Source organism: Lycorma delicatula, chromosome 5, assembly GCF_047948215.1.
Source record: "Lycorma delicatula isolate Av1 chromosome 5, ASM4794821v1, whole genome shotgun sequence".
Classification (NCBI taxonomy): domain Eukaryota; kingdom Metazoa; phylum Arthropoda; class Insecta; order Hemiptera; family Fulgoridae; genus Lycorma; species Lycorma delicatula.
In genome coordinates, this window is record NC_134459.1 from 175,230,659 (window position 1) to 175,255,251 (window position 24,593).

The 24,593-nt window shown below is 33.6% G+C and overlaps 1 protein-coding gene across 5 annotated transcripts in view; it reads right to left on the reverse strand.

The window, feature by feature from the left end:
* LOC142325605 (uncharacterized) overlaps nucleotides 1–24,593 on the reverse strand; it is a 107,645-nt gene that overhangs the window by 61,699 nt on the left and 21,353 nt on the right. For 4 of the 5 annotated variants that reach the window (XM_075367554.1, XM_075367551.1, XM_075367552.1 and 1 more), the window contains exons 2-4: nucleotides 21,496–21,643; nucleotides 9,597–12,219; nucleotides 3,991–5,867 (exon numbers count right to left, since the gene is read on the reverse strand). In XM_075367554.1, the coding sequence (XP_075223669.1) occupies nucleotides 3,991–5,867; nucleotides 9,597–12,207 (4,488 nt within the window). In that variant the 5' untranslated portion in view covers nucleotides 12,208–12,219; nucleotides 21,496–21,643. The remainder of the gene's footprint in view (nucleotides 1–3,990; nucleotides 5,868–9,596; nucleotides 12,220–21,495; nucleotides 21,644–24,593) is intronic. The other variant, XM_075367553.1, reaches the window with a different exon arrangement.

A 24,593-nucleotide genomic window follows, 5' to 3' on the forward strand; every position in this document is an offset into this window, starting at 1 on the left:
GGAAAAAATTATCTTTTCCCTTTGATCAATAACTTGTAGTGCGTTTTGAAATGTATGATCTGAAGTAGCAAGTTCAGATATAATGTCAATAATATTGATTTCAGAACCCAATCACAAGAACTACATTACCTGAAGGTTTTATCATTATAAAACTGACTAACATTTAGAGTTGAAATGAAATATCAAGAACAAAACCTAGAAGCTTCAAACATGTAGGCTATTTATAAATTAACATCTGTTCGGGGATTACAAAAAAAAAAACTGTTTCCATAGCAACATAGCTCGTGTGCAATAGACATTGGCTAAGCTTAAATGTCATCTCGCATACAGTCCAATGCTATTTAGTTTAGTGCTACTAGAATAGAACATGGAGGCGACTTTTATCGCTTGTTTTTTGCAACTAGAAGGAATATCTTAAATCAAGATCTACAGTTAGCTGTGAATAGTTTACAATAATAATATAATGAATTCTAGTTCTGTGAGAGAAAGGTGCAGGAAAGGAAGAGGGAAGGAAATGAGCAACATTCCATTGTGATTAAACTTGTTGAAAGATTTGAACATGCTGTTTATGATAACAATTCTGAACTTAGTGAAGATTTTCCTCAAATTGCAAGACCCAGTCTTAACAGAATTGTTACAGATTGGATTTTCATTAAGTACTGTGTATAATGGGTACAGAAACGACTTGCAGATTCCACAAAAAAAAAAAAAGAATGGAAGTAATATTGATTTTTCTTAAAAAATATCAGAATAAACGGAGTGAATTTCTTGTCAATTTGTTTTTAGGGATGAGACGTCAATTCAACTTCAATGTTAAGACAAAAGAATATATAGTTCACAATTAGTGAATGCACAAAATTCACCAAACAAGCTCAAAAAATTCAAACAAAAATATGTTGGCTACTATGTTTTGGGATCATAAAGGAGGTTTGTTAACAAAATCTTCGAAGCCCGATATAACAATAACTGCAGACATTTATTGTAAAGCGTTGACAAAGCTTACGAGAACGAAACAAAATAAATGGCGAGGAAATTTTTAGGAAGGGGAATGGTACATTTAAACTTTACAAATATAGTTCAACATCTGATCAGACTCTCAAACCATGAAATTTGCTGAGTAATAAATACGTCGCAGTAACAAGGAAAAACACTGAGAAACAGTTTGCAAGTTATCTAACTGTACTGACTAATCAATTAGTAATTAAATTTCTCTTTGTTTCAACTTCCACTTGCAGTCAGCACAACTTCTTAAAACAGGGCATAGAATATGATGAAAATTTATTACGATGAATTTTAGATTAAGTAAGGGCATAAAAACTATTTATTAAAAAAAAAAAAAAACTTAAAATCTATTAACAGATCATGACTGTTAATCAATCATCATCAACAGATACTGAAGAGTTATTGTATTAAAAAAATGATAGTAAAGAAATATTAATTAACAAACTAATACTGTAATAACATAAATTATTTCTGACAGTGCTAATCTTTTGACAAAACTTTTATAAAAAAAATTTTAATAGATTTAAATTGTTTTTTAATTAAAATAAACTACACAAAATCGCTAAAATTTGTTATCCATAGTACTTTATCAAATATTATACATTTAAATTAAATGATACCAGCAAAAAATACCTGATTTCAGAGCGGTGGTTATAAAAGTACACTACAATCATTCTTAGACAATGTAAATACTGTTCCCAGAAAATATTTAAAAAGTCAATTATAAACAAATTAGATTTTGATAACTTTTACTACTCTTATGTATAAAAGAGATATTTCAAAACTTTAACAGGGGAATGTTCACTCATTAACGTTTTAAGAAAGAAGATAAAATATATTTCAATCGTGGTATATGATTTAACTTCTCATGTAAATTTTTCAAAACCAGTATTGCTGTTACACAATAAGAAAAAAATTAACCGATAAAAATAGAATCAAATGAAATATTAAAGATATTAATAAAATCATTTCAATCCCAGTGACAATATGTTTCTGGATCCATACAATCAACTCCAGAATTTGATAGACAAATGATTTTCTCATGTAAATTTTTCAAAACCAGTATTGCTGTTACACAATAAGAAAAAAATTAACCGATAAAAATAGAATCAAATGAAATATTAAAGATATTAATAAAATCATTTCAATCCCAGTGACAATATGTTTCTGGATCCATACAATCAACTCCAGAATTTGATAGACAAATGATTTTCTCACAGTTAAGACTATTTTTATTTATGTTTATATAAGCCCGTGACATTAAATAAAAAAAAAACCCCTTTAAAGTAGCGTAGGACTCTTTTATACTGAATTAATGGTTAATAAGTTACTCTGGACAAACAATCAAACAATATCCTATTTATTAGTAATAAGTGTATAAGGTATATCAAATTTTAAATTCTATCAGGATATGTTTTTTCTCATTTGATTTTAAGAATTATGGCAAAAACATTTATTAATTAATGAAAATATAGTCTTTACAGACTACAAAATATTGCTCCACTACTATTATTATTCAATAATTAAGGTTCTATCTTATTATTGTTAATACAGTACAGCTGTAAAGCATCTAATTCTAGTTTATTACAGTAAAATTTTCATTTCTAATAAACTAATTGTGACAGTTTTCAGGCAATATTGAGGTACAGCCAATTTCTCTCATCTTACTTATTTATAATAAGCCACATACTTCTTTTATCTAGTTTAAATCTTTTTTTTAGCTGCCTCTAAGTATCCTATAGTACAATTACAGTATTTACAGATCAATTAAAAGCTTGCACTTTTGACAGGCATTATCTTCAGCATTTATGTAGATAGAGATAAGCTGGGATTTTTTTAAAAAATGTTTACCATACACTTTATGGAGTAATATGCAATATTGCTACTACAATATTATTAAAGAAATATTGTTAATATCCCTGTACTCTCAGTTTCATCTAATTTCTTTACTTTATATATCATTACTTTCAGATGTTACTATTTTGGGATTTAAAATTTTTAAACATAATAAAATCATTTTTGATACTAACAAGAATTAAATAATTGACAAATTTACTTTATTAACAACGGTGCAGAAACTTCATCGCTGAAATATACAACAGAAATAGTTAACAAACAATCTTAAAAAATTTTTAATTTATTAAAAACCTTTTTGAGTTTTCTATCTATATGAACATTAAATGGTTTTATCTTTCCTTAATTTTTCTATGAGGAGGAATTTCTTTGTTCAGTTTAATATACTGGCTACAGAATTTTTTTTTAAGTATGTAATTTTTATGTTAAAGGTCCTCATTGTTTGGTTCTTGGAGGCTTTTGCCTCTTCGACAGGTATCTATCGCTCATCGATAGATATGGTGCGATACTGCTTACCCAGGTCCAATCAGAACTTAAATCTGTAAAATTATTCAGTATGAGAAACACTAAATTAGAAGAATAGATGAAAAGAATAACTGCTGCACAGAAGGGAGATTGAGGGAGAGAAAAAGACATTTCAAATGCTTTTAAGAATTTATGCAGCCAATGTGTTAAGATTCATACTATCTTTCTTGAGAAAACAGAATCTTTTCCTACCCTATACATGAGGTATACATAAGATCATGGACGAATGATCTGAGTAGGAAGTTTCAGCAGTTTGGATTGTTCTTAAGCTGATTACAGGTTTAAACTTATTTTAATTTTTAAACATTGACATATAATACTCTACATATAATATAATACTCACCGTTTTGTAGAATTTAATAATTATTGTTTATTTAAGAATCTATTATTTTATTTCTTCAATATAAATTTTTTACATTTATATATTTTTTTAATATACTATTCATCAGAATTTACTGTTAATGATTATTTAATTATTATAGACAATCTAGTTTTAGATTTTAAGTAATTTTTTTGTGAAATGTTTGGACCTTCTTGTTTCAATATTTCAATAATCATTTGACTTACTGTTAATATTGTAATTTAATTAAAATTTTTTATATTAATTACCTTTATAGCATTAACACGGACAGTGCTATCCCAAACAGCACCAACATCTTGTTCATCCATAGCAGATTGATTATCATTCACATTACCACTTGTTCCATCGATACCACTGTCACACAACTTTAAACCAGACTGAGACAGTTTACTTTTATTGCGTGTAGTCCTAAACGAATGATCACTTTCATTATCATCATCATTCACTTCTTTTTTTATAACAATTTTCTTCTTCTTTAAAATATTATCAGGTATTTTAACTCTACTTAAATCAACAAAACAATGTTTTATTTCTGTATTAATTAGGGACATGTTCGAATTAACCTTAACATTCTCATTTGACAGTTCTTTATCTGTTTCCTGATTTAATGAAGAGCAACTACTGCTTGGTTGTAACATATTCGATCTACATCTTTTCAAAACAAGAAATTGATTTTCTACACTATCACTAGATGAAACATCACTCGATGCTCTTTTACGGCTATGTCTTAATATAGAATATGTTTCGTCATCGGTTTTGTATAACTGTCTCTTAGAATGTAATTCTCTACCTGTATCATCTGTTTTTTCAATGGACGGCGGTAAAAGCGTTGAACTACTTGATGTAATCATATCATCAATACTACTTTTATCAGCAGCAATTAATTCAGAGCTTTCAGAGAAATCCAACTGTTCTAAAGCACTCTTAGAAATTATTTCATTTATTGTACTAGCCTCATTATTTGGTAAACCATCAACAGAATTTTTTCTTATTGTTAATGAAGGAATTACTTTTATTACTTCATTTTGTTTTTCATTAGTCTTAAAATCATTATTACTCACTGTACTACAATCCACTTCCTCCTTCTCATTCTCATTATTAATACTATCATTATCATCATCATCATAAATAGCGCTATCACTATAACCATCGTGACAAATTGAACTAATACTTGCATTTAATGACTGACAACTGCTGAGGAATAACTTATCATCACATAAAATCGCATCACCTTTTTGAACGGTGGAATTAAAATTATTTTTAATTTCTTTATAGATTTTTATTTTTTCTTTTGTTAACATATTAATGCGTCTATCAATTTTTAATAAAGATTGAATAAAATTTTGTATACCGTTCAAAGGTACCTGGGTTGTGTTAATAGTTTCTTTTGTAGATGAAACAAATTTATTATTAGATGTTTCAATTTCTGAATTTTTTTTATTATATATATTTGGAATATTTTCTATTAAATTAGTTGTGCTTTCAGGATTTATTGCTGTGGATTTACAAACTGAATTATCTTTTTCTTTAACATTATCAGTGATTGATGTAAAAATATTAACTTCAATCTGTTGCGATGGTTTTTGGACAGCTGTTGTATGATTTTCATTTTGTTTTTGGAAATTATTACTATTTGAACTAAAACAAACCGGTAAATTTCTTGAAACTTGTTCACTAAGACTGTTTGAAAATTGCGTCTCAGAAATAGTTTTATCATTATTAATTGTACCGCTATAAGTAGACAGATTTTTTAACTTAAAAAATCCAACATCAGTGGATGGATTAATATCTAATAATTGATTGTCACTTCGTTTTGTCGGCACTTTGAAATTATTTACGTCTGGAGGGTTAATTTGTGGAGGTACATTTTTATTCTCTTCTGCTGAAACGATTAAATTGTTATTATTAGAAAGTGGCTCATTAACATGATCTTTAAAATTTTTGGAGTTATTGACATTTAGTCTTCTAACAATATTAACAAATTTCTTATGTAATTCAAAAGAAACATCACAGCTTTTTAGAACAGTATCTACCATGGATGATACAACAAGAGTAGCCGGATCAGTGGTTTCTTTATCAGCCATTTTAACTGCAGTATTAACAACACATTTTAAAAAATCAGCAACTGAAACATAAAGAAACAAAAATCAATAGGAGGCAAAATAATATTATATATTCATAACCATTTCTAAATAGAAAACACAATAAGAAATAATGTAGTTATAATTTATTTACGACACTAAATACAGATAAGTAGGAGAGAACTAACCACTTCATTATATATTTAGCACTCCTTACTGGCACTTTTATTCACAAAGTTAGATGTAAAATTTACTAACATACACAAGTACAAATATTGAACATGCAAACTGTGGGCGCTGAAAAAAGGTTTAGTCAAAACAATTTTATCATAAATTTTCTTATGAATACGAAGTATGAAACATTTAACAAGAAACCTTTAATGTGAAATACTGATCGATTACTGAATCGGTACAGTGCTTAATGTATTTGACTTTCTTTACATGAAAAGTGGCTTAAGGAAAAATAAAAATAAGTTGTCAAGATGAAAATAATCAGTAATAGAGAAATAAAAACTGAAAGTTCCTTTTACATGAATTTTAAAAATTCTGGGGGAGATTAAATTATTAGAAAGTGTCATAAGTTACATCTTTGATGCGGTTATCTCAATGCCATCGTTCTGATGTTGGAAGGAACCTCTGTCTGACAAGCCAGCTTCATCCTATGTTTATAAGCAAGTAAGAATAAATTGCACTTTTGCCTTGATAAAACCATGCTGTACATATTAGATGAATCATCACACTACATTTATATTAATTACTGTTTTATAGACAGGTAATTCACGTAGTTTTACTGGAACTCTCTGAGCTCTTTCTATTAGCAAAAATAATGAAAAAGTTCACATAAAACAAGCGTTTGGAAGTGCTCCATTAGCAAAAGATTTTGTTCCGATTCATGGGCAGGGTGAAATAAAATCATACTGAAATTCTAGGAACCTAAATTAAGAGGGTAAACTTGATGGTTTCGTATGGTTTTTGAGCTGACAAATTGAATAAAAAAGATTACAGAATATCTCCAGTAGTTTTAATATATATCAGACATAAAACAGGAAAATTTGCTATCTAAAAACTCTTTTTATATTTATAATACAAAAACTTTGTTAAATGACTAAAAAATATTTATAATTTAATTTTGAGAAACTGATGTAAAATAAAAAAAACAATAAAAATTCAAGATCAAGAAATTTAATTTTATTACTAATACTCATCATATGAAAAAGAGGGATTACACATACAAAGCTTGTTCATTTTTGCTTTCCTACAGAGTGTAATTATACAAAAAATACTATTGTATTAAATAAAAAACCAGTACAAATGTTATTCAGAAAATACATTTTTTTTATCTTTCTCAAAATCACTGTAAATTGTGATACCATTCCATGCGCTATGAGAAGCTGGTACACACTTTCTCGCATTATTACTCACTATGACGGTTCAGCCCATAATGATGCCAATATCGATAAAACATTATTGACACTAATCAATGCAGTCTGGGTGTTATACTGCATATGCCTTTCCCAGTAGTTTGGAATTTCCCACTCTATGGTGTGGAAGTCCTCCTCCAAGAGATACTCTTGGTTTACAATACTGCAACTGGTGAATATGAACTGCTCATTGCACAGGTTCATTTTATTTACTGATGAGGCTCAGTTTACTCAGGAATGCATCAATAACCTTTGTAATGACCACACTTGGGCAGAAATCAATCCACTCACTACAGTAGAACATAATTTCCAAAACAAATTTAGAGTTAATGTGTGGCGAGGTTTAGTTTATGATCAGGTAATTGGACCATTAACTGGAGATATGGTTCTGGAACCTGTTTTATTCAATTTTTCAGATCAAAAACCATAAGAGACATCAATATTACCACTTATTTTGGGTTCATAGAATTTTAGTGTGGTTTTATTTCACTCTTTGCACAGGAATCAGGGCAAAATCTTTCGCTAGCTGTAACTTGCTATCAAGAGTGTTTCTGGATCCATGTTTATATGAACCTTTTCATTATTTTTGCTAGTAAAATGAGCTGAGAAAGCGCCATTAACACTATGTGAATCACCTATACATAAAACAGTAATTAATATTAGTGTAGTGTGATGATTCATCTAATATTATGTACAGAATGGTGTGAGCGAGTTTGAGAGAGAGAAAATAACATCACAACTTCTTTTGTATCTGAAGATGTTGAAAAGAAACTGAGCCAATATTTATGTAATTTCATATCGAGTTTCAAACATAAAGTAAATTTTAACAACTTTAAATAAACAAATAGTAAAATAAAAATATGATGATGACTCTTGAACTATGCATTTTCTTGATCTTCTTTAATATAATTTTGTAAAATAAATAATTATTTATTTTCAAAATAAATAATTTTTGGGTAATCTTTGGTATATTTATAGATTTCAAATCCTTAAGATTTAGGAAGTATTATTCATTCTAAATCAATAGAACACTTACTTTACAATATTACACTGGTTTTAATTGTTAAAACCAGTTAAGGTTAATATCATGTGGTCATGTCTATGTTAGGTGATTTATCTTTTTTTTTTGTTTAACCCTCATGTCAAGTTAAGTATTGCTGAAGCAATACTTAACTCATACATTCATCTCATACTCTGAAGAGTATGAGATGAATGATTTGTAGTGTGTGTGAAAATGCCATGCCTGATTGGGATCCGAGGCCGAGGCACAACCACTTACACCACAGAGGCTGGCAGGTGATTTTCTTTCAAATCACCTAAACTAAAAATTACTTAGTATAGAATATTTTTTATTATTGAAAACTGCAGCATTAATAAATTGATTACTGACATGTCAATAAGTACTTCTGAATAAGTACCTGCAGTCATTTGGAAATTATTGTTAACCGTTATTACTGGAAAGGGGATATATTTAAGAAATAATTCAATAAACCTCCTCTTTCCCTTGTTGAATTAGAACAGTGTACATAACTAATTATTTCAACCAAAAGAGGTAATTAATGTATTGTTTTACACTGTATGTCCAGTCTTACTTTTGGCTGTAATATATGTAAACCACCTAAGATAGTCAAGCAGTAGAGTTAAGAAACTCATGGAAGACTTCCAGCAGAACTACTCAAGAAAATGACAAGAACAAGAACATTGGGATAGATGTCTTCAAAACAAGCAACTATTTTGAGTGTGACTATATCAATGTGTGCATACACACACGAGTGTTGCATAACAATATAATGATCTTTTTCTATAGTCATTTCTTTTTAAATCTAAACATTTATCACATTTTTTCACACATCATACTAATATTCTAATGTCTTTGGTTACACATTCAGGATGAATTTTAGCAACATATTTCAACAAATAATAATAAAGTTTTACACAACCCTCCATGAAAGTTTTTTTTTTCATTTTGAAAGGTGGATGGGTGATGCAACTTCCTTTAAGAAAAACAAGTTATTATGATTTACTTGAAGGATTTATAAAAAAATAAAATAAAAATATTAGCAATTAACATTATAGGAAACATATTTTGAAACAGATTTCAAAAACATTTTTTTGTGATTTCAAATGGGGGTTTATTCCCCCATTTTGCAAGTTGTAATTCACACATACAGATGAACTTTAACAAAAAATTCCAGGGGACAAAAATTATAACATTTTTTGCAAGAAAGAGGTGTTTTTGATGTTTTCACTAAGGATTTCTTTCCACACATTAGATAAGAACTGTTACCGATGAAGTAAACAGTGAGTAATTAAACTTATATAGAAACATATGAAAATACTTATTACACATACCTTTCATATTTGTAATGTGAGGTAAAAACTGATCCTTTTCTCTAAGCAGGGTGATATTTTTTGGCCTTATTGGCGGCTTTTTTCTAAGAAGTCTTTTCATATTTCTTAAAAGAGATTGTTCAAAAGGATAACCTTCAGAAACTTGATCACCATTAGCAGTTTTATCATTTTTAAATGATTCAGATACACAAAGATTTTGATTCGATGAATTACAATCGCTAATCTTTTCTCTTGAAACTATTTCTTCTGTTTCATAAGCCGATTCACAATTAGGTACATCATGAGAGGAACTTTGATCCTCTTTCTGAGCATAAGAGCTTAATTCAACTTTATTATCACTGCTGATTAAATGATTGCTGTCGTTAATACTGTCTGTTGCAGTTTCTTTAAGAAATTCTTTTTCTTTATTTACACTTAAATCTCCTAAATCATTTTCACTGAATGAACTATTTCCTTTGCCAGATTGTAATTTTTTTGAATATTCTGAATCGTTAAAATGTTTATTAGTTTTGTTTTCATTAACTACTCTATCGACTAAATTTTGAGAATTACATATTTCCTTTTCATTGATAGTACCCATATTAATGGATTCCAATAAACCTAACTTGCTCTCCAGATGACAGTTATCTCCATCAACATCTTCCAAAGAGTCCTTGGAATCTATTAGCATGCAATTATCATTATCTCTAACCGGATTATCCACCATTTCATCTATATTAAATTCTTGAATATCACTTAATCCGAGTTGCTGTAATATTTCAGCGGGTATAGTAAAGTTATCATCTAATAAATGACCATAATTTTCCATAAATTCATCGGCTTCTTTTTCTGCGACATCAGATGAATCATAATTTGATTCCTTCTCAATATTTTCAACAGGTGTAGATTCATTTTCCAAATTTAAGTTGCCAGAATCACTGATAATTTCATTATTTTTCTCAAGCAATTTATCGGAATTAATTGTTGCTCGGTCAGATGATATAGCTATTAAATTTTCTTTATTTAAAAATGGATTATCATGAATACCAGAACGGAATTTATAATTAATTAATTTATCTTTAGATGTATGGCCAAATCGTCTACACTTCAAAAAACTTCTATACAAATTGTAAATTCTTAATGGAGATACAGAGATATTTGATTTCGTTGTCACCTCAGTGTTTCTTTTTAACAAAACCTGATCTCTATTAAGAAACCCGATAATTTCTTCTTGGCTTTTTTTATTAATGTTTCCATTACTACTTACATTAATTCCATCAGATATGTTCTCAATGTTACCACAGTTCTCTAGATCGACTGATTCAACACGAATATCTTTATTAGAATCTAACAATAAATCTTCTTCCTTTTGCTTAATACCTGATGAACAGATATTTTTGGATGCGTCTTCATTAGAGCTAGATAAAAGTATTTCATCATTTTTATCTGAATTACATGATTCAGAGGCCGATGCAGGAACATTAAGTCTTGAAATATCTGAGAGTTCTTCTAAATTATCATCATTTTTTTTCGTACACATAGAGGAAGAAACTTCCTTGGATGTATTAGTATTTACAGATGTTTCGTTTAATTTTCCTTGTGTATTATCAACATTTTCAAAAGAACTATCATTTAAATCGTTCAGAAGATTAGTCAAAGAATTAGATCGGTACACTACATTCTTATTCATATCATCTGAAATTTCATGCGATTCTACTGAAATGCCAACATTTTCTGCTGATTCTTCTAAAGCATCAACATCTATAGTAGTTTCTTTAGCAGATAACACTCCCAATATTTCAACATCATCTGATGTATCCGCATTTGCTGATGAATCTTGCAACAACACTTGGTCATTATTTGTATTAAGATCCTTAGAATGTTCAATATCTACATGTTCAAAATCCATATCCACCATATTTAAATCAGTTTTATTATTATCATCATCATCATTGTCATCTTCATCTTGAACATTACGTCCAGCAATTGATCCAATTTCTTTATAATCATTTTCAGTTAGTTCAAGAGTAGGTAATTTCAGGCAGTATTCTCTCTTTTTTGGATTATTTTCATCATCTTGCAATATTGAAGATGATGGCAAAGAATTATCGATTTCCACTGATGGTAACTTATCAGTTGACAATAATTTAACCAAACGAAGCTTATCTTCTTCAACTTTCTTTAATCGTTCTTTTTCATTATCATTAGAAGAATCAACAGCTTCGGCTATCGGTTCAGATTCCAAAGACTTTTGTTTATCAGTATTATTGAGTGAAGAACTTAATAATTTACTAGGTTTGTTAAAACTTCCACGGGGCTTATTATTTTGAAATTTTGTTTTTGATTTACTATAACCTGAAGTGGAACTATGTTTATTATTTTTTATATGGTAACTAACATTGTAGTTCTGTGGAAACTGAGGTCGTTGATAACGCATATGTGATGGCAATATGCTGGATATCTGATAATGAGCAGAGGCAATAGATGAATTAGCCCTGTTTCCTACTCCATTGTCTCCTTGATTATAAGTGCTATTGTATGGACTTATTTGCTGATAAATGTTGTTTTCAAAGAAGCCATCACTCCTGTTGCCAAACTGTCTATAACCATAATTTTTATAAGGTCTAGACATATCTTCTTCTTTCTGTTAAAAAAAAAAATTAATTAGTACTTACTTGGTGGTCAGTATACCTTACTAGGAAAAATATGAGGGTCAATGGCTAAATTTTCAATGTCTAACAACTTCGGGAAAATAAAGGAAAAATAGCCAGTTCTGGAGAATGAAAAATAATTTTTCATTGATATTACATATCACTCACTAGTAGAGAAGGAAGGAATGAAGAATAGCTCAAAATGAGATAAGAACTGGTGAAATAAGGCAGAAAACTAACACTGATAATTAGCCAAAAGAAAAAATTTATCTACATATGTTCAGAAATAATATGAGAAAAACCCTTACTGCACAATCCGAATAATGCCGGTAGCAATTCGACAAGTTTCTAAGAGCAAAATACTATCTAAAAATACTAATACAAGATTCCACAGAATGAAACCAGTACAGATATCAATCTATGGGTATGAAGAAGGGCAATGAACAGGCAAGAAAAGAAAAGTATTGTAGCGACTGAACAATGAAAGATGACACAGATGAGTGGAGAATAAAGAAAAACATGAGCTTCTGGTAGTAGAAAACGGTTTAAGATGCTTCATTTAAATATGTACAACATATTGGGGAGTAAATTACCAAAAACGAACAAAAAAAAAGCCTAGCCTGACAGAAAGTATTTCTTTTATGGGCAAAAAACGCTTTAGTGTTATCACCCAGAATAAAATTTTATATAAGAAAAAAAATTGCTAAAAAACTAAACTACCTTAAAAATTAAACAGAAACTTACAACTAATATCACAGCTGTAAAACTAAAATTAAAAATAAACTTAAAACTAAAAACGTAAAATTTAACTAAAAATATAAAAAGAATTTAATAAGTCAAAGAGGGTTGAGGTAAAAGCTCCAACTTGGATAACGGGAAGACTAAAAAATTAACATAAAAAACTAAACCTAGGTTAAAAACTAAAATATTTAAAAAGCTAAAACATAACTAATAACACAGATAAAATATCACTAAAAAAACTTAAAACTAATATAACTAAAAAAATTAAATATAACTACACGTGACATTCAATAATTAAAGAGACAAATTGATCTAGAAATGAAACAGCTTGTAGGAGGAGTTTTGTACTTTATAATTTAGGTTGGCATCCACTGAGATGATCTGAGAACAGCTGACGGATAAAAATTGTTTTGTTTATAACTTCAATATTGCATTTAACAGTGGCGTGTCCGCTTGAAGTTTCCACATTAGTTGAACAATGTTCAGTGATCCATTTCTTACTTTCTGAAGGTGAAAAACCGGCTAAAATCATTTCTTGAATGATTTGCAGTACGGTGAAAGTTGTACGAACCGTGGAAATTTTTATAAGTGGATAAAGAAGTTAAAAAACAGTCACACCTCAGTGACTGAAGAGAAACATCCTGGCTGGCCAGTTGAAATGTCAACTTCTTTGTTTGAAACCCATATTGATGACATTATTTGTGAAGACCGACATATTACAGTTGAAGATATAGCAAAAACAGTTCCAGTAAGTGTTGGTACAGTTCATAACGTTATCAGTAACAAGCTCAAGTACAGCAAAACAAGTACAAGGTGGGTCACAAAAGAGTTAGTAAACAAGACTCAAAGTGTGTACAAACTGGAAAGAACGCTATGAAAGGGAAGGTGACCCTTTCCTAAACAAGATTTTAACGTGTGCTGAAACTTGGGTTCACCATTTTGAACCAGAGTCCGAAAGACAAAGCATGGAATGGAAGCACACTAGATCACCTGTTCAAAAGAAATTCAGAACACAAGCATCAGCAGGAAAAGTCATTTTCATAGTCTTTTGTGATTATTTGGAAAATCAGCGTACAATAAACAGTGTCTACTACTCAGATATGCTGATGAAAAAAGTAAAGCCAGCAATGAGAGCAAAACGTTGCGGATCTCAAAGATAAGGTGTGATATTGCTACACGACAATGCTCACCCTCACCTGCCCAGCTGACCTAAGAAACCATTGGAAAAATGGGTTGGGAGATACTATCACATCCTCCCTACAGTCCAGATTTGGCTCCCTTGGATATTCATTTGTATGGTCTACACAAGGAGGCATTACGTGGAAAAAAATCAGCAACAACGAGGAGGCCAAAGAATTTATTGGAAAGTGGCTCAAACAAGACAAAGACTTCTTTGCATCAGGTATAAAAAAAAACTATTTCATTGTTGGGACAATTGTAAGAGTATTGGTGGGGATTATGTTGAGAAATAGTAAGTTTCATTTTGTAAAAATACAGTTTTTTTTCTACATCAACTTGTATCTTTAATTATTGAATGTCCCCCATACTATAGCAGATAAAAACAAATAAACACAATTTGATATATATACACATAATTAAAATAAACTTAACAAACTCTGAGAGGAATGTAAAAGGCTCTTTCTCAGACAACAGAAAAAAATAAAAATTTTAAATTAAACATAACAGTAAAAAAACACATAACACTATTAAAAAGTAAGTAAAATACTAATAGTTCTAAGAAATAAAAACACCTGGTCCAAAACTTCTTATCATTGACCAGGATTTGACAAATGTTCCTGGGCAATTTAAATTTACGATGCAAGGCTGCATAACACAAATTCAACCCACAAGGATCTGGTGCACAGTCAAGCGGCAGTTGCATCATACGCATATTAGTGCATTTACTTTTGACATTAGATATACATGTGCGACTCTGGTATGGCCTAACCGCAATCGACAAAGGACTACTTCCTCTCGATGAGAGTTTTCTGACAGATGAGTCCCATGGCAACACAATGTTTTTATGTATCAGAGTTTTATCCACTGTGGCAGTTCAGTCACCTTGCCATTTTGCTCTAGAGCATGTTTTATACAATTGATAAAATCATTTGCGGTAACACGGTTGGTGTAAGAAGGTTGACTACATGTGTTTTTAGCAGTAGAATCTGCACGTTTATTGCCCACAATTCCTATGTGGCTAGGAAACATACTTGAATGTTATGATGGTTTAACTCAGTGATTGTGTTGTAGATTTTGGTTATCAAAGGATGTCTAGATTAAAAATCTTCTGCACTACACAAGTCACTACAAATAACGATAAGACGGTATTTTGGGTTAATGATATTCAAAGTCTTATTGATGGTGTACTGATCAAGAAGCCTTAACTGATTAAGAAGACTATGAACAAGATCAACTGATCATGGTGGTCCTGGATGTAAAATGAAGTGATAATTAAACTAGGAAAATTTTAGCAAGACAATTGAAGAAGGATGTTATATAATTCACACCATGTTAGGCATTTTTATCTGGCTGTGTGTTACTTACTTTCTAACTACCTGAAAATAAGCTTCCAAAAATCTTTTCAGAATAAAAAAAAACTGTTAATAAATTTGCTGTCCATGAGGCTGTTAAAGGCCAGCAGGGCAAGGAACGAGGGGCGTGTGGCGACCAGAACATCACTAGGCAAGTGTCTTCCCCTATGGGGTTGGGATGTTCATATGAGGTGCAACTCTGGTCACCTTACGTGCATCCAGGGTTCCTATGTTTTGGTCTATTCTCGGTTATTTTTTGAAGTAGTCCGGAAGGACCTGGACCTGACTACTACCCCTGCAGCATCAGCGTGGGAACAAGGAAGACGGTTCTTCCCAGTCTCGCCAAACTCAAGTAGGCGTTTTCGGCAATAGTAGAAGGTTTCGAGGCTTTGGTCTTTAAGCCCCGCGAGGTCAAGGTCCAGCCCAAGGTAGATCAGGCCCCAGCGCAGCCCAGGCGCTACGCTGAAGTGCTGAAGACCAAGCGCGGCTAAAAAGCTGAAGGTCCTGTTTGTAAACAGGTAGAGGGCTCGAAGACCACGAGCCAAGAACTGAAGGGTGATTTCCGGGTTGCCCTTCGTGGTGACCGGAGTCAGCTGAAGATTAGGGACATAAAGGAGACCAGCAAAGGGCTGGTAGTTGTCGCTGAGAACAAGAAGTCGGTCTGCGTCATCAAGGAGTCTCCTGTAGTCCAGAAGTTTGAGGTGAAGGTAGACCTCAAGCATCTAAGAAGGCCCCGTGTGTCATCGTGTATGACATTGAAGGGAGACTCTTCGATGACGAGGTTCTATCTCTCATCCGAGAGCAGAACACTAACTTGGATGAGGCCTTGTTTAAGGATCAGTGCTGGCTTATCTTCAAGACTGGTAAGCGTGGTGCCCCACAGTATCATGTGGGGTTTGAGTTGGGGGCTGGTCTCAATCAGAAGTTCGTGTCGGAGGGACGAATCTTCGTTGATTTTGCATTCTGTCGCGTCAAGGAATACCTTGACGTGCAGCGATGCTTTAAGTGTTGTAGGTTTGGCCATAGCGCCAAGTTCTGTAAGTATGCGTCGGTCTGCGCGCATTGTGGCGAGGAGGGCCATACACGTGACGACTGTCCGCACAAGAAAGAGGCTCCGTCATGTGTTAACTGCAAAAGGCTGCGTAAAAGTTATAGGCACTCATCAATAGTAAGGAGTGTGGTTGCTACTTGAGATGTACTTTTCAACTCTCTTGTTAGGTTCGGTCAACTTTCCCCGGGAGCCTATGCAGTCCAAGAGTTAGGTGAGGTTTTTGAGAAACGGAGCCTCGATGTTCTTCTTCTGCAGTACCTGTATGTGGTCAAGGGTGATCTGCCAGGTTTTTCAGGCTGGAATAAGTTTTTCGTGGGTGAAATCCGAAAATCCGACGTGCTGTGCAGGAAGTCTATAGATAGTGCCTTCATACCGCAGGCCTCTGACACGCATCATGTCGTTGTTAAGCTTGCCGTGAATGGTTTGGACCTGGTTGTAGTTAGTTCGTACTTTCAGTACAGGGATCCCACTGAACAGCACTAGGAAAGATGGGTTAGAATTGTTAGGTTGGTAGCGGGTCGTCCTATTCTTATAGGAGTTTATGCGAATGCCAAATCGCTTCTTTGGCACAGTGGGATCATGGACGATGATGGCGAATTAATGGAAGGTTTCATCACGCAGCAACAGTTTCTGTTTTCAATGTAGCCGGCGAATTGACTACCTTCGCCGGTGCAGTTGGTTTGCGGAGGGCCTTTCATGGTACAAACATTGATGTTACCATTGGTAACGATACCCCCGGTAGAATTCTGAACTGGTCGGTAGTCGATCATTGCGAAAGCAATCACCGGATAATAGTTTTTGATTGGTTAGGTGGGCTGCGCGATATCTTTAGGGGTGACGTTCCTGTTCAGCAGGGGCGCTTCCTGCACATGCGTGCGGATTGGCCCAAGTTTTCGAACATTCTTGCGACCAGGCTAAGAGTTTTTACTGGAAGTCTGGACGAAGTTCCATTAGACAGAGGTCCCTGGCAGAGAATTTCTCTTCTGCGGTAGCTGAAGCTGCCGAACATCCTATTCCCAGAAGCACGGTTCGGGAGAGTGTAGCTGAATGGTGGACTCGGGAACTGACTGAAATGAAGCAGACTGTGGGCCGGCTCAGAAGAGCCGCACAGCGTGCGGATGATCCTGATCGGCGTGCAGTCCTCATTGCGGATTATCGTCGGAAGAGGACCGAGTATTTTCATAAGGTTAGGTTCTTCTAAACGTGATTCCTGGCGCTGTATTGTGCAAGAGCAGGGAAATAAAGACCCATGGGTTGTTGTTATCTAGTACTTGGTCAAAAGCGGAAAGAATATATTTTTCTGTCAGCTCTCTCGAGCCAGGATGGTGTTGTTATAGATAAAGATCATGTCCTCACTCATCTGATGGACTATCTGATTCCAGATGATACCAAGGTCGGTGAGACCTCGTATCATCGACGTGTCGGCAGGGAAGTTGTAGGTTTTCGCTCTGAAATTTTGTCAGAAATTACTGAGGCGGAAGTCCGTCAAGTAATTTGTAGCCTGGCTAAGAATAAAGCCCCGGATATGATGGTATCACAGTGTAGCTCCTTGTTGGCACATTGCCCGTGATTATTAGTCCTCTGACTAGGGTTTTTAATAGGTTGCTTTTTGCTGGGCACTTCCCAGCGTGTTGGAAACGTGGTGTGTTGAAATTGCTCTTCACAGGTGGCGACAAGGATCCCACTGTAAGTTCCTCTTACCGTCCTCTGACACTCTTTCCTGTAGTAGATATAAGGTTTTCGAGAAAGTCTTGTATCTTCGCATTAATAACAGGTTAACTTCTAACCATATGCTTATGGACGACCGGTATGGCTTCCGCCCCGGCAAGGGCAGAGAGGACGCGTTCCTTAGGGTCATAGATTTGGCTTCGGTCAGCGAGTACAAGTGTGTACTCGACGTCTTTTTGGACATACGGGGCGTTCGAACAACTTGTGGTGGCCCTCTTGCCTTGTTTCAACTGGAGCAGCGTGGTTGAACGCTAAATGAGATCAGAACTCTCTTGAGTTACTTCAGTGACAGAACTGTCGTCCTTCGTGACGGTAATTCGGATTCAGGAAAGATCTTGTCTAAAGGTTGTCCACAGGACAGTGTTCTAGGTCCAGTCGTCTGGGTCGTTGAGTTCGATTCTCTCATGCGATTGTGGATGCCCAGTGGCTGTCGCATCGTGGCTTATGCCGACGATGGGCTGCTGCTGGTCGAGGGCAATTCGCGTGCCGAGATAGAGCTCAGGCGGCACAGGCATGTAAGGTATCATCTGCGGGTTGTGATGGACGGTCTTCCGATTAGGTGTGTTACCGTTCAGAGAACGGTATCTGAGTGTTATCCTTGATGAGAAGCTTCAATTCAAGGAGCACCTCCAGTTTTTAGCGAAAAAGGCCGTCGTTGCCTTTTTCGGAGTCATTCATCCCGATTTGAGGTTGTATTATCGTACCATGCGTATTCTTTCCAAAGGTGTCTGTGAGGCCATAATGTTGTATGCTGCGCCCATCTGGGCCCATCGTTTACTATTCCAATGTTACAGAAATATTCTTTTGCGAGCCCAGTGTTTTCTATTGTTAGCTGTTGTCGGTGGCTACAGAACTGACTCGCGAGAGGCAGTCACTGTAATCGCCGGCATAAAACCCATTGACATTTTGGCTGCGAAACGTAGCCAGCGGTATATTTCCAAGAAGGGAGGCCTTCTAACGTCAGGGCGTATGCGAGAAATTGAAGACCAAGGTTTTGGCTCTTTGCAAGCTAGGTGGAACGATTCTTCTACTGGTCGATACACTCATGGTATTTTTCCAAATGTTAGGGAGTGCGAGCGATTAGCTGGGTTTCCCCTAATCGGTATATTACTCAATTTATTTCGGGACATGGTGCTTTTAGGGATAGTTTGGCTAGGTTTGGGTCGGTGACTCCGGCTTGTATGAGGACTGTAGGGTCGGTGACACTATGGACCATGTCCTGTATGTCAGTGATTACGAAATCATTATGAATGTAATTACGAAGATGAGCGTACCAGAGTTGTTAGGGAACTTGAGAGAGTAAACTCCTTCTTCGATCTGCGAGTCAACTGGAGGACTCGCAGAGATTGGGCAATTGTTGCTGGCTTCCTTCGATTCCTCGCCCTGCGCAGGACGGCCGAGGGGATCTAGTAGAGTAGGAACCTGGATGGCTAGGGACCGCCTGGACAATTGATTGGCGAAGGTAAGCGCTTTGGCGGCGAGCCACGGTTAGTTAGATTTAAGGTGATTATAAATTGCAAAAGCTGTCGACGGAACGGCGACTGCACTCCCGATTGGGTTACCATTTTGCCGTGAGGTGTAGCGGCGTTTTGATCAGGGCAGATCAGGATGAGCATACGACACTGTCGGCGGGATGGCGACTGCACTGCCGGGATCCCATGCAGCCGTGAGGTGTAGCGGAATCTCGACGATGGTTAATGAGGTGAAGTGTCACACGGCACTCTGCGATGGAGCCGAGTGGGAGTAGGAGGTCTGTCCGCTTCTCCGTAATGGACCAGATCGGAGTCCATAATTTAACCTAAGACTGGGGTTTGAACTAAAGTTAAGTTCAGTAAGGGAATTTAGGACTAAATTTCGTTGTTGCGATCAACATCTTTGGTGGTATGTTATGTCTAAATTTGCCTCGAATTTCGAGACATTCACAGAAATTGGCTCAATTAAAATACAACTTGGCGCAGGGTTCGTGCTTCCGCGAACTCGGTTGGCTAGTTCAGAGATAAACGATGTAGGACATTTAAGATGAGGCCTACAGCAAAGGCAAAAGCTGAGACAATAAATCACCGATGTAAATGTCTACCGAGGTATTCACTTCGATGGCATCCTAACGAGGCCAGGCTTATTACTATGAGTTGTAAAAAGTCAGAGGGCGATAGACGACTACCGTTGTTAAAAACCGTCAGGGCAAGGAACGGGGGGGATGTGGCGACCGGACTCGTCACAAGGTGAGCGTCTTCCCCTACGGGGGTTGGGATGATGTAGTAAGATGAAGCAAAGAGAGAATTTTGTGTCAGAATCTTGAAAAAGTTGGTTTTCAGGCCTTACACTAAGGTATCGAAGATCGATAAAATCAATTTTTTGAAAGATTTTAGTCGTTAAAACAGGTAAAAGAAGTCAACTTTTATATTCAAATATTTATGAAATTGATAAATGAGACTGCACAATGCAAGAAATACACTGAATCTAAGAAATTTGCGCAATACAGCAAGGAATATAGAAGTGAATCAAAGCAATCAACAAACTTGATGACAAGACATGATGATCAAATAATATACTCAATCTGTATAATGTTTGATGCGATATGTTTTTATCAATATACTTAAGTTTTTAATTTTATAGTATTTGAGCATGACGGGTTTTAAGTTTTATCTAGCATATGGAAAATTTACGTGTCACGGTTAATATTTTTGCATATGTAACCTAATTGTTTTGTAAACAAACTGTTAACTTTAGTTATATGCAGAAGAAGTTAACTTTTTCTTTGAATTAATGGGTGGATGCACCCATTCTTCTGCCTAATATAGTATCTTATGAAAACAAGGTAGATTAATTTATATATCTGTGAATTAGCATATTTAAATATATACTGTGTTAATATGTTGTGTGTTTCATAAATGTAACTTTGTTCGAATATATAGAGAGGTGTGTTTGGCACATTTTTTGTCAATAAGTGTGGTGTTTTTTGTTTTTTTTTTTAGTGTAGATGCATACATTTTTTTAATATAGATGCATAAACATAGATATTTTTATCGGGTAAGAGTTTTTTGATATAGTTTATCAACAAAGATAAATATATTAATTTTTTAAACCCTTTAAAAAGTTTAAAACAAAAAAAAATTCTACATTACGTAGTAACATGGCAAGGGAAATTATTATAAAAACCCAAAATGAAATGTTTGTTTATTTAAACCTAAATTAATATAAAAATAGAAACGACTCACATTTTCGTATAAAGGATATCAAAATCTGTATTTGTGTTTCAATTGATGCAATCAATCACAAAAATTACTGTTTAACCTTAATAGAAGCTTTCCCACAAATACTTTACAACAGAAAAAACTGTAATTTTAAATTCCCAAGCGATGGATTCTAAAAAGCAAAAATAAATATTTAAGTAAAATATTTGTAAAATATTGAAACTTTCAAAAATGTCATAATATTAACAGAACGGTGTTACAATTAATTTATTAATGTAAAAGTACAGTATGAAAAATTGAATATAATATTATCTATTAAATATTACACACAAGAATAAATAATACTTCATTATAAACATTACACTGAACTCGTATTAAATTTACATACTACCTTAGATGCCGCTTAAAACACAGGAAATAATGCAAAATGAAGATTTATAAAACGTTTTAAGTAATGAATTAAGAAAAAACAAATCTGTAATGTATGTAATGACTAGATGAATTTCAGTTATTCTGTAAATATTTTTTTTATAGTGTTCCAAGGTATCAACTTCCACTGTATAAAAATCCAGAACCATTCTGGTCTTTCTCTGCATAATTCCAAAGTTTTCTGTAGAACACAATGTTTATTTCTTTTACCGATGGTGCTTGCAGCAAACTTCCTCTGCTTCTTCAATCTCATCCCCTTCCAGCCTTTCATTCATAAATACCGACACAATTTCATCTCAGAAACAGAAGCACAAAGAGGAATTTCCTTGACGAGACCGTTCCTCTTTGCGCTTCTGTTACGTGGATGACGAAATCAACCGATTAATTTCGTTATCCACATCTTCGATTGAATTATTGGCCCGACATCATCGAATTCAATAAAACCAGCTTTTTTTGAAGCAGATTAGAATTGTTTCAAATTTTAATTTGTTCATAGCTTTGCATAACATGCGAGTAGCAACTAGAAGTGTATTCTTTTTCGCTATATCATTTCTACAATGTTCTCACATCCGGCTTCATCTATCGCTTGAATTATTTTACTCCTCATATTTTTTCTATTTAAACTTTCAGGGTTTTTATAATTCCCTGATCTAATCTCTGTAATTAAAGTCGTTTATTCGATAAAAAAAATAATTCTATACTTTTTAAATTAACTCACCGATGTCTGAGCAGTACACAATTGTCTAAAATTAAAGCTGCTTTTCTTTTCTCATTAATTTTTTATTCCATTCAATCAAAACAAATCGGACATCATCCAGGTATTTTTGTCAGTAAAGTTAGCCATTTTTACATGGATTTGAATTCTAGATTGTGGGTACCGGTGTTCTTTGGTGGTTGGGTTTCAATTAACCGCACATCTCAGGAACGGTCGAACTGAGACTGTACAAGACTCATACATATCATCCTCATTCATCCTCTGAAGTATTATCTGGACGGTAATTACCGGAGGCTAAACTGGAAAAGAAAGGCATTTTTGTTATAATTTTACTTTATAGTGAAGGAAATGTCATGAAAACATCTCTAATAATTTTTTTGATAACTAAGAGTTCCTTTTTATCACTTCCACTCGTGTTGCAAGTGAGGAGAACTGTTACGCAGTCTTTCTGCTTTTTACAATCCGAGTTGTCAATTTTTTTAAAAAGTAATGAAAAATCATCAAGTGCTGAGAAATACAACCCTAGTCTGTCGCAATTTTAGGTATAATCAATTCTGAAGTTTTTAAAATCTCAGAGAGGCAGTTGTCTGCAGCAGGTTGAACAGCATTCAATCTTTCACAAAATGATTTCTTATAAACAATATTGTTTCTTCTTTCCAGTGAGAGAGCCAACCATCTGTTGGTTTGAAAACATAATAAAGTCTTTCTGCAAATCGCTTGGCTTTTACCAATAAGAATCCACGTCAGTGAATATTTAATAAAGCACGTTCAACGTTTTTTTTTATCATGATGTTACCTCTTTCTGTTAACGTTCTCATTTAGGCCTATTGCACCTCAAATTCTTTGCAGATTTTAATGATATGAGAAAGTAAATGAAAAAGTCTATGTCATTGTAGTTATTCGCCAACTGTATTTAGAAAGTTATCAAATTTTGTTAAAAACTCTAATTTTTCATGTAAATTTAATCCTTAAGTTTATGTGACATGCCTTTGAAATTTACAAAATTTTCAGAACGGTACACAAAAAACAGACAAAATCACAAACGATCACAATGAAACAACAGTAACGAAACACTTAACATTAACAAGAGTTGAAGAATCTGCAAAAAGAAAACTAAAGAATTAAACAAACATGTGAATCGAACCTTACACACAGTGTAGAAAGACGAAATGCACTGAAAAACAAATGGCCTGAAGTATAATGCACTGCACGTATGCATGCATACTTAGCCTGCCATCTTTTACAGACTGAAGTCTGGCGCTGTGCTATTTATCTTTAGCCAGCTAGCAGCAAGACCATGGTATATGTGACCCATTTCCTTGGAGTAATCAACTTGAACATTAAATATGGGTATTACAGTAAAATGAAAGCATAAACAACATATGCACTGTAATAAACATAATCCACTTTGTATTATAACAAATAAACGTAAAATAATAAAATGTTAATTAAATAAATTGATTCTTGATTTTCTTACAAGTAGAAATTTATATACATTTACTGTACTTTGGTTTGGGTTTTAGAAAAACGATTCAACAATTCGGCCGATTCAATTATCCAGTGATTCTAATAGGCAGCATCTACTGAATTTTGAAACTTTATTATTACATATACCAATAGAGAAAATATGACCATATATGTATATTGAATACTATTAAATAGAATATTTATCAAATATCGATGTCTTAAATAATATTTTGAAAAATAAAAATAGAAAAAAATGCATTATTCCAGGGTTATGGAGTAAATAAATAAAAGCTTAACTATGTATGAATTACTATATAATTTTATAAATCTTATCATACTACTAGTACGTAAATACAGTGGTTCATTAAAAAGTAAAATCTGTTCCGTAACATTCAAAATGAGGTATGTTGAGCTCGCTTTTAAAAATTTCTAATGTGCGGCAAAAATAACCTGCTGTAGACAAAATTAGGCAAAATACAATGTAGCCAGCCTACTTCATTGTTTACTAAAT